The sequence below is a fragment of the Xenopus laevis genome, chromosome 8L (assembly GCF_017654675.1).
Source record: "Xenopus laevis strain J_2021 chromosome 8L, Xenopus_laevis_v10.1, whole genome shotgun sequence".
Taxonomy (NCBI): Eukaryota; Metazoa; Chordata; class Amphibia; order Anura; family Pipidae; genus Xenopus; species Xenopus laevis.
The window spans coordinates 121,358,305-121,376,840 of record NC_054385.1 but is presented as its reverse complement, the minus strand read 5'-3'; the positions used below and the strand labels follow the sequence as shown (position 1 = coordinate 121,376,840).

The 18,536-nt window shown below is 39.6% G+C and overlaps 1 protein-coding gene across 2 annotated transcripts; it reads right to left on the bottom strand.

Moving 5' to 3' along the window:
- Positions 1-3,000: 3,000 nt before the first annotated feature.
- On the bottom strand, positions 3,001-16,239 carry LOC108699375. 2 transcript variants are annotated; one of them, XM_041573519.1, is made up of 6 exons: positions 15,547-16,239; positions 13,057-13,356; positions 10,800-11,069; positions 9,573-9,689; positions 6,736-6,810; positions 3,001-4,015 (listed from the first exon to the last, which is right to left on the bottom strand). In XM_041573519.1, the coding sequence occupies exons 1-6, from the start codon at positions 15,617-15,619 to the stop codon at positions 3,951-3,953; spliced, it is 900 nt and encodes a 299-aa protein (XP_041429453.1). In that variant the 5' UTR covers positions 15,620-16,239; the 3' UTR covers positions 3,001-3,950. The 2 variants fall into 2 exon arrangements, with proteins under 2 accessions (XP_041429453.1, XP_041429452.1); XM_041573518.1 differs by having other exon boundaries at positions 3,001-4,018; positions 15,547-16,236.
- Positions 16,240-18,536: the final 2,297 nt, after the last annotated feature.

Sequence of the window (18,536 nt, the reverse complement as noted above, 5' to 3'; positions counted from 1 at the left end):
GTCAGGACCAAGGAGGAAGCCTTTAGGGGTCAAAGTTCAGGTTCAAGGTACAGGCAAGGGTTAAGGCAAATACAAGGTTAAAGTCCAGGCAATTGTTCAAGGCAGGCAGAATGGATCAGAATCAAAGTCCAGGCAGGGGTTCAAAAGTCCAGAATAACAATAATAAAGCACCTAGGAATGCTAATAAACAAATCCTATACTTGAGCCTCTTATTACGTGGCGGCCATGGGCGCCGCCATTTTGGGAGAGAGCTCCGGGCGGCGTTCCTGACAGTAGGGACGTCTTTATTAGAGATGTTGGTACAAATACTTGAAGTGGCTACTGATTATTACAAATGTCCAAATAAAGACAAAAGAGATCCTCTAATGTCCTAGACATGAGCCCACCCTAAAACAAATGGGACATGCCCCTCAAATGTCTGTAAAAAAATATGAACACAAAAATCTTTAAAATAGGACTTTAGAAGGCAATCCTGCTTTTAAAAAGTAAAAGTCGCCAGTGTTTTTTTACAATTTTTATGAATTTTATGAGAAATCTTTGTGTTCTAGATATGAATTCCGCTCCAGTAATCCATTGCCCAAAATCTAACCTCCACTGTTCCATCAGGTTCCCAGCAAGTCATGAATGGGAGAGTTGCTGCAAACTCTGTGCACATTCTCTCATTTCATACTTTCCTGTATTTCTTCCTTGTTAATAGTTGGGAGAGTTTACGGTCCTTTTTTTTTTCAAGTTCTTAAAAGAACAGTAGCAGCAAAAAATGAAAGTGTTTAAAAGTAATAAAAATATAATGTATAACTGGTACAACTGGTGTGTTTGTTGCAGAGGCACTACTATAGTTTATATAAACAAGCTGCGGTGTAACCATGTAAAAAAAGGAGAAAAGGCACAGGCTACACAGCAGATAACAGATAAGCCAGATTCTTCAGGACGTATCTGTCATCTACTGGCTGCCCCCGTGGCTATACAGCAGCTTCTTATGAACTATACTTGTGTTTCTGAAACAAACACATCAGTTTTACCAGTTTAGGGCAACAGTACATTAAATTGTCATTCCTTTAAAACACTTTCATCTTTTGGTGTTACTGTTCCTTTAAAGGGATTCTGTTATAGGAAAAAAAAAATGTTTTTCAAACTGCATCAAAATGCATCAGTTAATAGTGCTGCAGAATCCTGCACCAAAATCCGTTTTTTAAAAAGAGCAAACAGGTTTTTTTTTTATATTTAACTTTGAAATCTGACATGGGGCTCGACATGTTGTCAGTTTCCCATGTGCCCTCAGCCCTGTGACTTGGGCTGTGATAAACTTAAGTCACTATTTACTGCTGCTCTGCAAGTGACATGTATAAATATATTTAAAGTCCTGCTCTGCTGACAGGTTGGAGACCGTAGTGTCATTAAACACAGTATGACAGTTTGTCAAAATTAGTGTAATTTTAATTAACAACATGATAAAAAAAAACAGTAACAGTAAAGTATTTGCAGCAAATATAGATAACAGTTCGACACATGATTTATATGAGTCTAACCAAGACATTAACATGGGTACAGCTCTGTTTCACATGAAGAACTGCCCAGCCAGAGAGGATTACACCCCCTAGATGCCAGATAACTACCCCCTTTATAATCCTATCTTGGAACTTTCATACTGCTCATGTTTAGTGATGGGCGAATTTATTCGCCAGGCGCGAATTTGCGGCAAATCTGGCGCCGGTCAATAAATTCGCAAATTTGCCGAAAAAAAAATCGCCGTCAATTTTTTTTGGTGCCGGTGACAGTTCCAATGATGGCAACAGTTCTGATGCCAGCGACAATTAAACAGACGTCCATTGACTTTAATGCGAGTCAAATTTCGCTGGAGTCAAAATTCGAGTTTCACAAATTTTTCGCCTATTTTGCGAATTTTGCGGGAAATTTGGGAATTGCACGGCAAAGTGAAACGGTACAAATTCACCCATCACTTCTCATGTTCTATTTGCACATATAGTGGATTACCACTCCATTAACCATGGAGATCACATTTTTTTAAAAATCTAAAAGTCTAAAAAGCAAACACCTATTTTAAAAGGTCACATGGTAACAAAACCCTTTCCCTGAGACCAGACCAAATGACCCTAAACATGAATAATCTAAACTGTTCACGCACCTGCATGCCATGGGGCTTTTCCCTTTTCTTGTGGACGAGCAATTGTAAACAGTTTTATATTCCAAACTATAGTAACTGTCAGGAATACAATACTCTCATGCCAGCATGGGGAGAGGAGTAGTTTATCAATACCAATTCAAACACGTCATCCTCCTGAATGCCACAGATAATGCTAAAGGGAATCTAAACCCCTCAAAAATAATCGATGTAACCGATTCATACTGGTTCTCTGAGCACTTTTTCAGATAGCCCTAATTTTTATTTTTAGTTGTTTCTGAGATATTATTTTTCTTTGGTCTTCAGCTCAATAATTCTTTCTGCCAGACAGAGTGTCCGCAAACCCCTACTCTCTATGCACTTTCCATGTACTTCCTATATAGTCAATTAAAGGTGTGAAAAGTGTAAACTGCAAAACTGCTCAGAGAAGCGCCCTGAGTCTATATTGGTCCCATAAGTTAAAGTGGTGGATCACCGTTAATTATAGTATATGATCAACTTTTCATTTGGTTTTCATTTGTCCTTTTTTTTTATAGTTTTTGAATTATTTGTCTTCTTCTTCAGACTCTTTTCAGCTATTAAATGGGGTCACTGACCAAATCTAAAGAACAAATGCCCTGTAAGGCTACATATTTATTGCAATTGTTATTTTTATTATTTATTTTTCTATTAAGACCCCCTCCCAGTGTCGGACTGGCCAATCGGGATACCAGGAAAACTCCCGGTGGGCCCAGGCGTCAGTGGGCCTCTTGCTTCTAACCATTTAGCCTATTTCATAGTAATTCCCGATTTATTTATAGGAAAAATGCTTAATAATGGAAGAATAGAGTAAGTAGATATAAAAGACTAGGAGAATAAACAGGTTGAGTGAAGAAATGAGAAATAATAGAAAATTGGGCACACCAAGTTTTCTGGTGGGCCCCTGGCATCCCAGTCGGACACTGCCCCCTCTTAGTCATATTCCAGGCTCTTGTTCAAATGAATGCATGGTTGCTAGGGTAATTTGGACCCTAGTAACCAAATTGCTAAAATTGCAAACTGGAGAGCCTCTGAATAAAAAGCTTAATAACCCAAAAAAATATGACAACCAGTTGCAAATTGTCTCAGAATATCAATCTCTACATCATACTAAAAGTTAATTTAAAGGTGAACAACCCCTTTAAGTACAAAGAAAGTAACACACATTTATGAGCTATTGAAATGCATTCCCCAGTTCTCTTTGTGGTTTGTCTCTCTCCCCCTTGCAATGAAATGTAAATACATATAGTATGTCCTGAAACAGGACTTAGAGAATACCTATGAGTACCTCAATGTACTGACAGTCAACTTGACTGGTGGGACACCGGGAAAACCCACTCCCTCTGACTCAGGCCCACTCCTTACTAGGAACTATGGGTGCCATCATGGGGGCCAATGTGGGAAATGCTTAAAACTAACAATACGACTCATGGGTACAGACATAATGCACATTATACTTTGTCTGCAGAACCTCAATGGCACAGGTTGGCTCTGGTTTTTATATCAAGGACAACAGTTAAAAAAGATACTGGAAATGCCAACTGAAGATTGAGATCCACACAAATTGAGATCAACACAAATATGTGTTTTTAAAAAAAATCCTCTTCAGTAGATATGAATGCCGAGTCAATGAAACTTTGGCCAGATCCCAAAGAAAATGAATGGGAACTGGACTTAAAGGATCTGCCAGTCAAGTATACCCAGTTTGATAGCACATTTGCAAACATGGTTCCATTTGAAGTCTTGACTGTTACACCAGAGCATAACCTTGATGCTTCTTTTCCAATGTTCTTTATTGTAAAGATTCACTCGCCTCAAATGTCTTGCTCATAAGGTGTCCGGGTGTCCCGCATATTTCTGCTAGAAAACAAAGAATATAAATGTTAGAAAAAGGAGTTGTGTATGTGCAGAACAAGGTTTGATTGCGCTCAGCCTAGTGCACATCACACAGAATGCTACTGAGGCAGTTTATTGCCAATAGATTAGCCACAATAGTGCAAAAGAGAACACTATATTTATTCTTCAGAATGCTTTACCATACCATAACTGCACTAGAAACTCTCTTTGTTTATTTAGCATAGCAGCTGCCATATTAGCCTGTGACATCACTCCCAGACTGAGTCTCTCCCTGCTTGTTCATACCTCTGGGCTCATTTTACTGCTGGGAGGGGAGGAGTCCGAAGGGAGGGGGAGCAAACTGAGCATGCTCAAGCCCTAGCCCTGGAGGTTAAAGCTGAAAGAAGGATGTCTAATACAGAAGTCCATGTGTACACAATAGAAGGAAAGAATTTTTTTTTTCTTTTGACAGAGGACTCAGAGCAGCATTACTTTGAGGGTTCACTGGTACATTTATATAGACCTTTTTGATAAAGATGACTTACTTTTAACCTTTCCTTCTTATTTAAAGGTGAAGGAAAGGTTAAGACTAAGTAAGCCTTATCAGAAAGGTCTATATAAATACACCAGTAAACTCTCAAAGTAATGCTGCTCTGAGTCCTCTGTCAATAGAAACACAGCATTTCTTTCCTTCTATTGTGTACTCATGGGCTTCTGTATCAGACTTCCTGTTATCAATTTAAACTCCTTGCCCTGGGCATGAACATGCTCAGTTTGCTCCTCCTCCCTTCCTGCTGTAATCTGAGCCCAGAGTTATGAGTGAGCAGGGAGAGACTCAGGCAGGAAGTGATGTCACACCAAGCTAATGTGGCAGCTGCTATCCTAAACAAACAGAGAGAGCTTCTAGAGCTGTTTACTCATGTATGGCAAAGCATTCTACAGAATAAATATAGTGTTCTAGCTGGCACTATTGTGGCTAATCTATTGGGAATAAACTGCTTCGGTAGCTTTCCTTCTCCTTTAAAGGAGAATAAAATGGTTTTAAAAACCCGAAACAGCCCACAATACTTTCAACCTCCTAATAGTTCCCCATTTGCTGTACCTGTTCCTAAAATAAAAGGCAGTGTAGAACAGTGTGGTTGGCAGGCACCATATTGCACCCTTGATGTTCTCTTTTCAGCAATCTCATACCAAGATCATGGGTGGCTAAAGATATTCTGGACCTGACTTCAGCTGCACATGCCCAAATTGGTGTTCGCTGGAAACAGAACATAAATCAATGTGAGGAGGTGCCGGCCAACCCCACTGAGCTGTTTCTAAGGAGCAGGTAAGACAAATAGGCTCTAATAGGGGTCCACAATTGTTAAGATAAGATATGAAGGGAGCCCTGGAAATCGCACCAAGACAGGGCTGTGTCCATAGACCCTGAATTTTCGACCTGTTGCTGTATTTATCAAAGCATTTTGGTGCACAGTATAAGTAAAGGAGTGTGTATTTTTGCAAGGAGCTTTGTGAATAGGGTCTTCGTAAATGAGCCCCATAGGGATTCATGTACCAAAGCAGGAAGATACTCTGCCAGTGCCACATTTGTGAGGTCAACTTTGTTCCAATAAAGGCTTTACTGGTTTTAATCTCTGTGAGACATTCTATTACACTGAGACCTATGACACACAGCACATTTTGGTGCCCTCTGGTGGAACACAGTGACATACCCCGTCCGCCTGTTACTGCTCCTTATAGAACTGACTGAAAAGCACTCATTCTAATGAACACAGTAATTCCTTCTCCCCTGTAGGAGAGCAAAAAAAGATGTCTTTGGGGGAGGGGTTGAGCGGGGCAGCATTTGGAAGGCTGCCTTAGTTGGCATGGGTTGGAGAATCACCCCTGTGTATCAGATAGGGTTGCCACCTGTCCAGTTTTTATCCGGACAGACTGGATTTTTAAAGGGCTGCCTGGATCAAAAGCAAATTTTCAAAACCGGCAGGATTCCCTATGATTGACGCAGTGATCATCATAATCGCCACGTCATAGCCCGGCCCCCAATGTCATGACCCCTCCCCCGCAGCATCACAGCCCCACCCATTGCATCACGTCTTTCCGGCCAAAAGGTGGCAACCCAAGTATGAGACTTCATTCAGCAGAACAACAAGCAGGGACAGGTGGACAAGGTAGAGTGAAGAACTGTCCCTATTAAAATACCCCGTGTGCCACAGGCTTTATAGATCTCAGAAAAGCCTTTGTCATAGTGAAAATGAAATTATTAAAAACACATTTATACAGTACAGAGAGGAAATAGAGGCCTATCAGTGCAACAAGCCAGATACATGAGTATATATCAGTCCAGCAGTAGAGACAGCCTTGTGTGCCATTAGCTCTAGGTCTGGCTTTGTGCAATAGCAAGGGTAACAAAAAAACATAAATGAGGCAGACAGTGTTTATTAAACAGCCAGTACCTCTAGTTTGGATATAATACATACAACAATTTGAGAAATTTGCTCTTTTTGAGGAGTATGTAATTCACCCTCATACTAGTATTTATAGGCAGGTAGTAGGGGAATGTGCACCATTGTTGCACCCTAGGCACATGCATCTTCTGCCTACCCCTTGTTCCAGCCCTGATTAAAGGAGTCAAATTATATAGACTATAGTAAAAATGCCTGACTATTTAAAGCTGGGGCTTTGCATAAAGCACATGCGATAAAGACACTTTGGCATTAATATTAAGCACAGTATATACTCACTTTTATCCATTAGCTGGCTCTTCACAGATGTCATTTCCATTTCATTGTTTGTTTGTTTTTTACTTTGTATAGTATCTGCAAAGCAGTTTTCAAAATGAGACATATGCATGGCCACTAATATACATAGACACACACATAGCAAAAAGTTGCCCTCGGTCAAGTACAAGTAATACCTGGGCTAGTTAGTATAGATATGGGTATATATAATTTAGGTGAGAGTAGGGATGCTGGGTTTTCATTTGGAGGGGCTGAACTTGATGGACTTTGTCTTTTTTCAACCAGATTTAACTAAGTAACTATTTCCTTAACCAGGTCTATGCTGAGATACTGCAGATTTCACCAAGTTTATATTGCACATATACAGGTATAGGATCCCTTATCCGGAAACCAGACAGCTCCGAATTATGGAATGGCTGTCTCCCATAGACTCCATTTTATCCAAATAATCCACTGTTTTAAAAACGATTTCCTTTTTCTCTGTAATAATAAAACAGTAGATTGTACTTGATCCCAACTAAGATATAATTAATCCTTATTGGAAGCAAAATCAGCCTATTGGGTTTATTTAATGTTTGAATGAATTTCTAGTAGACATAAGGCATGAAGACCCAAATTACGGAAAGATCCGTTATCCGGAAAACCCCAGGTCCTGAGCATTCTGGATAACAGGTCCCCTACCTACTTATAGACAAAGATAAATCATTCTTAATATGAACACCAGGAGTCTTCTGAACAATTTGATACCCAGTAAGCATAGGATTACAAAACCATGTGGCTTGTAGAGGAGATGAAGGCGAAATGGTGCACACGCATTTTTAAAGGGCAAGTAATCAAGAATTAGAGGGGAATACCGGTATGATAAATGTGCAGTTGTACTCTCTGCAATATGCATTCCTTAAGTACAGGGGGGGGGAGAAGGGAGCAGCATTGGGTAAGCAGCATTAGGAGGTACCTGCTCCAAAGTATTCTGACTTTCACCTGACCTAATTGACATTGGTATCATAGTTCACCCTGGTCTGATTATGGACATATGGACAGTCATGGATGTTTCTGGCTTAGCCCTCCTGCTTTTCTGTCAAATCTGCTGTTCTGTTAAGATTTTTAGAATTATTGATTGTGTCGGTATGTAGAATTTGCATTCACTTAACATTTGCTCCTCTGGAATAAGAAGTTGAAGGGCCTCAGCATCTGAAGATCACATGGGGAAAGAACTTGGGGGTCAAAAAGTGAGGCCACAGCAGATATGGGATTTCCACACTTACTGTTGTTCTGGGCCCCTGGGGTCTCTCTCTTACCCTCCCTCACCTCATTCAGGTACAGGTATGGGACCTGTTATCCAGAATGCTCGGGACCTGGGGTTTTCCTGATAACGGATCTTTCCGTAATTTGGATCTTTATACCTTAAGTCTACTAGAAAATAAAGTAAACATTAACTAAACCTAATAGGTAATTTTGCTTCCACTAAGGATTAATTATATATTAGTTATGATCAAGTACAAGTTACTGTTTTATTATTACTGAAAAGAAATTGGATTATTTGGATTAAATGGAGTCTATGGGAGATGGCCTTTCCCTAATTCGGAGCTTTCTGTATAACGAGTTTCCGGATAATGGATCCCATACCTGTGTCACAATTATTATACCTTGGAAATTAGGGCCCAAATATTATCGTGATGTGTTTATATCAATCAAGTTTGGAAACAGGGAGGTTCAACTTTAAGTTAACTTTTAGCATAAAGAAAAAAAAAAAAAATATATATATATATATACCTGTGTGTGTGTGTATATATATATATATATATATATATATATATATATATATATATATATATATATATATATATATATATATATATATATATATATATATATATATATATATATAGTCAGTAGTAAGCAGCTGCACTCTGAAAACCGGACTTTTCTCAATATTTGCGGGTGCAGGGTCAAATATATCACATATAGATTTGCTGTAAAGACCTGCACTCCAATTTACTGTTTCATCAAAAAAAGATTTTTTTATTTAGTACATCAATCGGATGTTTCGGCACACATTTGGGCCTTTTTCAAGGACCCAGGCGGCCTAGGGGAGGCAAAAACAGAAATCCGGAGGTGGCAATATCGAGCTGATCCCATCATGGTACTAGGACCCAACAATCGGATCATAACGGGTGGTCGGATCGAGGGACTGCATCAACGAATATATGCGGCCCGCAATTCGACGGGATTTTTAGCCCTGCCCGATCGACATCTGTCTGCCTTTCTGCCAGATATAGATCGGGGAAGCCCGTCGGAGAGCCCCACACACAGGCTAATAAACTGCCCAATCTGTCGGCAGCTTTTATTGGCCCGTGTATGGCCACCTTTAGTTTTCATTTATAAATTTGGGCTACAGGTTTTACATAAACGAAAGTGACAGTGACAGTGAGATTGATAAGAAGTTATAGGAGTCATTAACTAAGGCAAGTGCAATGTGCAAAATCCAAAAACTGGCACTTGCATTAGTAAATAAGGCTTTACATGTCTGAGCTGGCCGTTGCATTTTTTTTAAACTTTGGGTAGCCTGAGAGTGGGTATAGTTATAGATAGAACTGGGAAATATTTTGGTGGGAACGGATTTGGTGTTGGCAAATGACAAAAATATCTCTGATAATGAAATGATGTTGGAAGGTCTGCATAATAAAAGCAAATGAAGCATCAAAATTCTAGTGAATCCTGTCCAGCATTTCTCTAGAACTGCTTCTTTAAAACTACTCCCGGTTTTTAATCCATTGTCCCACCCCCCTAATAGTATCAATGCAAAGAAGGCGATTATATCAGTTCAATATTTAAATTACCTTTTATTTTCTTGGCTATGGCTAAAATCAGAATGAAAACCAGGACACCAGCACTCGCACTGAAATAAATGCATTTTTCCCAGTTACTCAAACACCGGCAACGGATGTGACTGTAACCTACAGAATAAAGACAAAGTATAATATCAGTGTCTGTCATGGGCCTTATCCCTCTCCAGCTCTTTCTTTATGATGGTTTGGTTATTAAAAAAATAGGTACAAATATTTAATTCTATTGCTTTCTGTAGGGCACAACTGGTTATCCGTTTAACTAAAATGATGAGCCAGAAAAACAAAACAAAAAATAAATCATAGGCATTTGATTGCAGCATTCCACTGAGAAGCCTTTTATACAAACTCCTCCCCCAGCTGCAGCTGTGAGATAAGGGGCAGCTAATTATACAGAGGGTTCTCATTGACATTGCGTTCAGCACAAGCCCTATTCATTGAGATCATTTTGTAAAGGGAAAGCACTGTGGGGCAAATTCACTAAGGCGCGAAGCACCGAACGCTAGCGTTATTTCGCTAGCGTTTGGCATTTTCGCTACTGCGCAAATTCACTAACGAACGCTGGCGTAGTTTCGCTAGTGTTACTTCGCAACCTTATGCCAGGCGAATTTTCGCTAGCGACGAAACTACGCAAATTCACTAACTTGCGCAGTGTACTGAACGCTACCTTTTACGCTAGACTTCCTTCCCCACCTCAGACCTGGCGAAGCGCAATAGAGTAGATAGGGATTGTTTCAAAAAAAGTCAAAATTTTTTCTAAGTCCCAAAAAACGCTGGCGTGTTTTCTACATGATGGCTGATAGGCTGAAAAAGATTGAAAATTTTTTGGGGCTCCCCTCCTTCCCCCCTACATTTCCTGACTCATGGCAACTTACCTAGACAGGGGGCACATGTGTAGGGCAAAATAAAATTTTTATTTGCTGATTTGAAGGTTTTCTAGGCATTTGTAGTGCAGATACGTGTTCCTCCATTGAAATTTGAATTTCGTGCCGTATGCAAATTAGCCTTCGCTAGCGCAACTTCGCTTTATATAGCGAATCAACGCTAGCGCAACTTCGCAAACTTACGCTACCCCTGTGCGCAACTTCGGATTTTAGTGAATTTGCGAAGTGCTGGCGAAAATTCGCCTGGCGAAGTGCAGCGAAGTTGCGCCTGGCGCAACTTCGATTCTTAGTGAATTTGCCCCTGTGCCTTTTAATCCATCTATGGGTTGTTACTCACCTGAAGCAGAACAGAGTTTCCAGAAGCCAATGGAGGTGTTTTTCTGATCAGCAGGATTTTGTAGCACACACATGTACTCAGTGTTTTCAGATGTATCAGCAAGCAGGGTCCATATTGTACTTTTATTTAAAATATTGGCATGTTCGGAGTCTTTTAAAATAATCCAGTGGGCAGAGGTAGTGTTTGTTGGATCCAGACAATGAAGAGAGCAGTTACACCCATTAGATCCACATTGGCAATGACTGTTAATAACTGGTTGATGCACTGGTTCTGGTGTTGCAAAAGAATAAAAGAAAATCAGTATAATTTTGGAAATAACAGCGCTTGTGCCAACCAACACAGTGGACATATCTGCTACACCACCTTTTAAAGGGACAGTATACCCCTTTGTTCAACATGAATGCAATGCATAGGCCTTGTGCCAAGCATACTTTTTGCCTATTGTTTTAATCACAAAATAAATATCTTTTTTTTGTTATTTATTGAGCTAAACAGAGCAGAAGTTACTCCATATTTGGCCTTTGTGACTTATAGATTCCCAGTGCAACAGTATTGCCCTCCTTTTAATAACTCCTTCTAACAAAACAGACATCCAAAGGCGAATAGGAGGGGGGGGGGGTTTATACTGATAAACACATTATCTACCTCTCAAGAACCAAAAATGGAGTAGCTTCAATCAATTTGTTTAAAGGGGTTGTTCACCTTTGCGTTACCTTTTAGGATGATGTAGAGAGACAATTTGTCAATTTTCCTTTGTATAAGAGACTGGAATATGAATAGGAGAGGCCTCAATAGAAAGATGAGGAATACAAAGTAGCAATAACAATACATTTGTAGCCGTACAGAGCATTTGTTTTTAGATGGGGTCAGTGACCCCCATTTGAAAGCTGTGTGATTAAAACAACAGGTAGGGGCACATTTATCAAGGGTCGAATTTCTAGGGTTAATAAACCCTCGAATTCGACCCTCAAAGTTAAATCCTTCGAATTCGAATATCGAATTCGAAGGATTTAGCGCAAATGCTTCGATCGAACGATCGAAGATCCTTCGAATCGAATGATTTTAAGCGATCGATCGAAGGATGTTTATTGTATCGAATTTTTTTTAGAAAAGTGGCGGAGTATGTAGTCGAAGTATTTTTTAAAGAGACAGTACTTCGACTATCGAATGGTCGAATTGTCAAGCGATTTTTACTTCGAATCATGCGATTCGATCGAATTTGACCCATTCGATGGTTGAAGTACCCAAAAAAGTACTTCGAAATTCGAATTTTTTTTCATTCGAATCCTTCACTCGAGCTAATTAAATCTGCCCCATAGAGTATGCTTATCACATAATATTCGATTTGTCATATTTTCATTCAGGGAGGGGTATTATCAAAAGGGAGGTTTGCATATACTCATTAATAGGCCAGTACAACTTCCAAAGTGCACCCAAGGCACACCCCTTGCCCTCAATCACCCCCACCCCTCCACAGTAAGTGTGAGGGGCGTGGTTGACTAGGGGGGTGATGTAAAGCAGGAATGGTAATGAAGATAAGGAGGGTTGGCAGGTGGTTGAGACACATTCCTAGTACTCCTCTTCTGTTGAGCCCAAGGCTTATTATGCTTCTTCTCAACTGGCATATAATAATGGCATTTATTATGTATAATAAAAAAGTTTAAAACACAGCATAGCACCCCCCTGATGAATAATGACTGAATAATAACAGAGGACCAGATTCATGATTCTTCTGGCCAAAGATACATTTCAGGAGGAAGTGAGGAATTCCTGTCCCTAAAACATCACACTATTCAATAAATTATTATTATTATTAGTATATATGTATGAATCCATGTATAAAGTAAATTATTATTATTAGTACGGTAGATATGTATGAATTCATGTATAAAGTAATGTCATTCATTTAAATGGCTCCAAGAGGATTAATTTTCTGTACCAGTAGCGTAACTACCAGTGGTGTAACTAGATATTACTGGGCCCCACAGCATATTATTTTTCAGGCCCCCCAAAATATTTACTTGTTTTACCAATATTTATTGAAACTGTATATGAATTAGGGCCTCATTGTGCCCCTATATCTCCTGCCCCCGCGCAGCCGCAGGGTCTGCTTCCTCTATCCCCTGGTAACTAACCTATCGGTTCTGGAAAAAGCATTTGAGAGAAGGTTTAAAAATTGCAGTTTTTAGGTAAATATCCCCCATTATACAGTAGTGTATATCAAGGACACAAGTAGATGATTCAGACTGATACTTACTGTAAACCATGAGTTTGAAACGAATACTCTTTTTTGCAGGATTCTTACAGGATATTTCATAAACCCCACTGTCATTCAATGTCAGCTTCTGGATCTCTAATGTCAAATTGTTGAATACAGTGCGCGTCACAAACTGCTCGTTGGTTACATTGAAACGACTTTTTCTGTATTCTGCAACTTCCTTTAATACACCTTGACTGGTCACCCGAATGGTGCAATTTATTTTATTGCCCAACTCAAAACCATGGTGAAATGTGACAGTGCCGTTTACTGGTTTATTCACCTCCGCAACAGGGTCTTCTGCTCAAAAGAGGGAAAAAAGGATAATTACTCCTGGGGAATGCAATTAACTTTCTGATGTCCGATCATTCAAGGTTCAGAAATTAATATTAGATTTAGATTAAAGGTTAAATTCACCTTTAAGGGCAGGACTCCACGGACGATTCCGGCGCGATCCGACGCTCTGCACAAAAACGGGGCGTCACGTCGGATGTGCCGGAAATAAGGTAAGTAATGCTATTGTCGCAGCGTGCAGCGTCCGTATCCGACAGTCGTGTCGCATTGCATCAACGCTGCGACACGATCCGACAATAGAATTACTTACCTTATTTCCGTCGCATCCGACGTGACGCCAGCGTTTTTGCGCATCGCGTCGGATCGCGCCAGAATCGTCCGTGGAGTCCTGTCCTAAATTATATTTTTGAATGGTGCATACAGTGATATTTGTAAGATATTCTTCATTTTAGTCTGTTTTTTTTTATAAGTATAGGATCTGTTATCCAGACACCTGTTATTCTGAATGCTCTGAATTATGGGAAGGCCATCTCCCACAGACTCAGTTTTAATCAAATAATTATAGAATGATTTCCTTTTTCTTCCTGTACTTGATCCCAACTGAAATATTATTAATCCTTATTGGAAGTCAACAACCCTATTGGGTTGTAATGCAGGTTTAAATTATTTTTTGAGCGATCCAAAGGTGTGGAGATCCAAATTACAGAAAGACCCTTATCAGGAAAACCCCAGATCCAAGCATTCTGGATAACAGGTCCCATACCTGTATTTAAGGTATCTAGTTTAGTATTTAAAAGCTATTTGGTTGCTAGGGTCCAATTTACCCAAGCAACCAGGCAGTGAATTGAACGAGAGACTGGAGGATGAATAAGAATAAATAATAACAACAAGAAATAATAAGAATAAAGTTGTAGCTTCGCAGAGCAATAGATTTTTGGCTGCTGGGGTCAGTGATTTTAAATGCACTACAACCTTAGAATGCTATTATAACTAATTAATGGTAAGTGCACTATGGTCTTAATACTCAATTTCACTGTTTGCTGAGGGACTTAATTTTAAATGCACTACAGGTATGGTATCCATTATCCGAAAACCCATTATCCAGAATGCTCTGAATTACAGAAAGGCTGTCTCCCATAGACTCCATTTTATCCAAATAATCCAAATTTTAAAAAATTATTTCTTTTTTCTCTGTAATAATAAAACAGAAGCTTGTACTTGATCCCAACTAAGATATAATTAATCCTTATTGGAAGCAAAACCAGCCTTATTTAATGTTTACATAATTTTTTGGATACTTCGACCATCGAATAGGATACTACGACTTCAAATTTACTTCGATTCTATGTAAAAATCGTTCGAATTTTCGACCATTCGATAATCGAAGTACTGTCTCTTTAAAAAAACTTCGACTTCAATACTTCGCCAAATTGAACCGGCCGAAGTGCTATGTTAGCCTATGGGGACCTTCTGCAACCATTTTCTAAGTCTTTACACATCGAAGGAAAATCGTTCCATCGTACGCTAAAATCGATCGACCGATTCTCCTTCGATCGCACGATGGCCAATTTTGCAGAAAAATACTTCGACTTCGAAGTATTTCAATTCGATGGTCGAATTTCGAAGTATTTTCTACTTCGAAATTCAACCCTTGATAAATCTGCCCCTTAAGATGCAAAGATCTAAACTAGATCTAAACTACAGAAAGATCTGTTACCCGGAAAGCCAAAGGTCCCAAGCATTCTGGATAACAGCTCCCATACCTGTACAAACTTTGAATGCCAATATAGTCAGGGACTAGCATACAATGGGGGGCCTTGATGAGGCACGTGAGCTTGCATATCTTTAAAGGGAAACTGCACGCTGCCAATTTTTCTTTTTTTTTTGTGTACAAATATTAGTTTTTATCATTTTTAGCAGCTGATCAACTCCAGATTGTGGGTTAGAGTGCTGCGATTTCTTTCTGGGGTCCGTGACCCCCTATATGAAACGCAAGAAAGGCAAATAAGGTAAGATCTATATGAAATGAAGAGTAGGACATTCTAGAACAGTAACAGTTAGCAAATGTGAACTATCACTTTAAGCTGTGCTTTGATTACAGACGCACATTCTCTCTCTCTGTCTTTCACTTTCTTTTTGTCTCTCGCTGTCGGCCAGACAAACACATAAGCTGACACTTTAGAACAAGATACTGACCTGTCCCTAGTAGGGTGAATGAGATGAAGAGGATGAATAGCAGACGAATCAATGGATGCATCGTACACTGCATCGCTTCTGCTGTCAGAACTCCAGAAAATTCCTTGGGACGTAGAAACTTTCAACCAATGAAATGATTCCATGTGTCAGACACAGATAATGTAAAGGAGGCGGGATGTTTGAATGCTGCAGCTTTATGCCTGGGGATACACATATTTACCGATTACTACTAATGTGATAATAATGATTTGTGTGGAAAGATAGACAACATATTTATTGGGACAGTGAGATAACGGATGTACAGTATTTGTGCCTGGAAACAATGTGTAACATAAGCAAAGTTGTTCTTTATGGGGAAATCAGGGGTAACCACATCTTGCCTTAAAAGTGACTTTCCAAGGTAGAACATGGGTCACACAGGAATCTCTTACCCAGAAGGGCCCTCGCTAAACGGAGGAGGAAGGGAGATGGTGTTGTGCAACTGCAACTTCTCTGTTGTTGTGTAGAAATAAAAATATAGGACACCAGAGGCTGTTGTAAACAAAACAAAAATAGGCTTTATTACTAGTTACTACCCCCAGATCAATGAGGTATATTGCTGGTACAAACCGCAGACAGCGCCAGCAATGTGACACCTTGTGGAGAATGATTGGTACTTTTCAAGATATACCGAGGTGCGTTTCAGGGGCTACTGACGTCTGATGCCGCCCCCCTCCCGCTCCGCACTTCTAACTTGTAGCGGCAGAACTGGTCGAGGAGGGGCCGCATCGCTAGTGCAGCGAACACTATGGGGCAGATTCATTAAGGGTCGAATTTCGAAGTTAAAAATACTTCGAAATTCGACCCTCGAATTGAAATCCTTCGACTTCGAATAAAAAGGTTAGCAAACCTATGGGGACCTTCCCCATAGGCTAACATTGACTTCGGTAGGTTTTATCTGCCGAAGTAGGGGGTCGAAGTTTTTTTTAAAGGGAAAGTACTTCGACTATCGAATGGTCGAATAGTCGAACGATTTTTACTTCGATTCGTTCGAATTCGAACGAATTTAACCAATTCGATGGTCGAAGTACCCAAAAAATACTTCGAAATTCGAATTTTTTTCATTCGAATCCTTCACTCGAAGTTAGTGAATCTGCCCCTATTTGTTGGTATTTTGTATACCAAGACCTCGTTTATAAAAGCAAAACTCTGAGAAAAGGCTATTCAAATAAGTGAGGTTATTTATTAGACAAAGACAAACATGACAAGAGTTTTGCCTAGGAAGTTGTCACAATCACACCACAGCATAGTACTTAAGTGTGACAGGAGAACTTCCCAAAGACACTCCTCTTAGAACAAGCTTTTATACCTTTACAGAGCATTTACCATAAGAGCAAAGGGTACACGGAAATACCATACATGGTCAAAAGCCCTCCTCCTATATTAGAAGGCATGTGTGTTCTCATTATTCTATTGTTAATATCATAATTTTATTGTCATATTGCCCTCACTGCACTAGAAGAGCCGAATTTCTGTTTTAAAAAATGGAAATTTCGCTCTTAAAGTTAGAGAGGCTGCTCTTTGCCGCCCCTGGTAACTTGCCGCTCCGTGCCGCCTGAGGCACCTTGCTTCGTGGCCCTGGATACACCTTTAGGTGGCTCGGATCCCCCACAGCGGTGATGGATCAGGGAGAAGAACATGGACGTCCACATCAAATATTAAGGGGGAGAGAGTATCAATTATGAAAGTCTGCAAAAATGTTTGGCCACGTGCACTTTGTGAACACACCCCTAAATAACACACCCATTTACCAAAACATACCCCAGACAGGCCGCTATAATTACTACAGAAAATGGTTAACAAGCATATTAAAAACTAATTTTAAAATGTTTATTTACATTTGTGATGTGTTTGTAGTCACTTATGTGTTCCAGCATATCCTTAATATTATCTTTCTTGTTCAACTTTCAAGATTAGCTGAGCATTATTAGGTTAATATGTTTTGTTTTACTTTTGTTTTCTTACTTAGCTCTAATAACAGCTTAGGTGTATTCTCCATCATCAAATCCTTCTAGGACACCTAACTCTCTAAGCTGTATAAGTTTGTGTTATAGTCCTCCAATGGACCAATGTTATATCTTGCTTGTTTTTGTAAAACCCAATAAAACTTTTAAAAAGAAAAGCATATTAACCCCAGATGAGCCAGTGTAACCGGAATCCCCACACTCACTCAACACATAGACACACAACGGCTGACGAAAGAACAAAAGTGGATACGTTCTGGGTTTTCAACTCTTTATTAATAATTAATAGGAACAGTAACACCAAAAAATGTAAGTGTTTTAAAGTAATGAAAATATCATGTACTATATAGCCCTGCACTGGTAAAACTGCTGTGTTTGCTTCAGAAACACTACTGTAGTTCATATAAACAAGCTGCTGTGTAGCAATGGTGGAAATTGAAAAAAGTCCATATGGCACAGGTTAAATAGTGGATAACAGATAACACCATTATGTTCTACAGAGCTTATCTGCTGTGTAACCTGAGCCTTTTCTCCTTTGAATGGCTGCCCCATTGCTACACAGCAGTTTGTTTATATAAACAATAGTAGTGTTTCTTAAACAAACAGCAGTTTTACCAGTGCAGGGCAACACTGCTTTATATTTTCATTACTTTAAAACACTTTTATTTTTTGACGTTACTGTTCCTTTAAGGTGGAATGCACTTGGCTGGAGGCCAGTAAGACAGCAGGGAAACACACTGTCATATAAACAGCAAGGCCACCAGCCCACCTACATTACAACTAGGGTTGCCACCTGGCCAGTATTTTACCAGCCTGGCTGGTAAAAATGATGGTTGATCCCAACGTTATTAATAGGGGAAAATGATAAATATATAGGAAGGCCAGTATTTTTTTCCGGAAAAGGTGGCAACCCTAACTACTAGTGTTCGGCAAATTTGTCCCACTTCGCTTCGCCACGAATTTCACGAATTTCCCGTGAAATTCGCT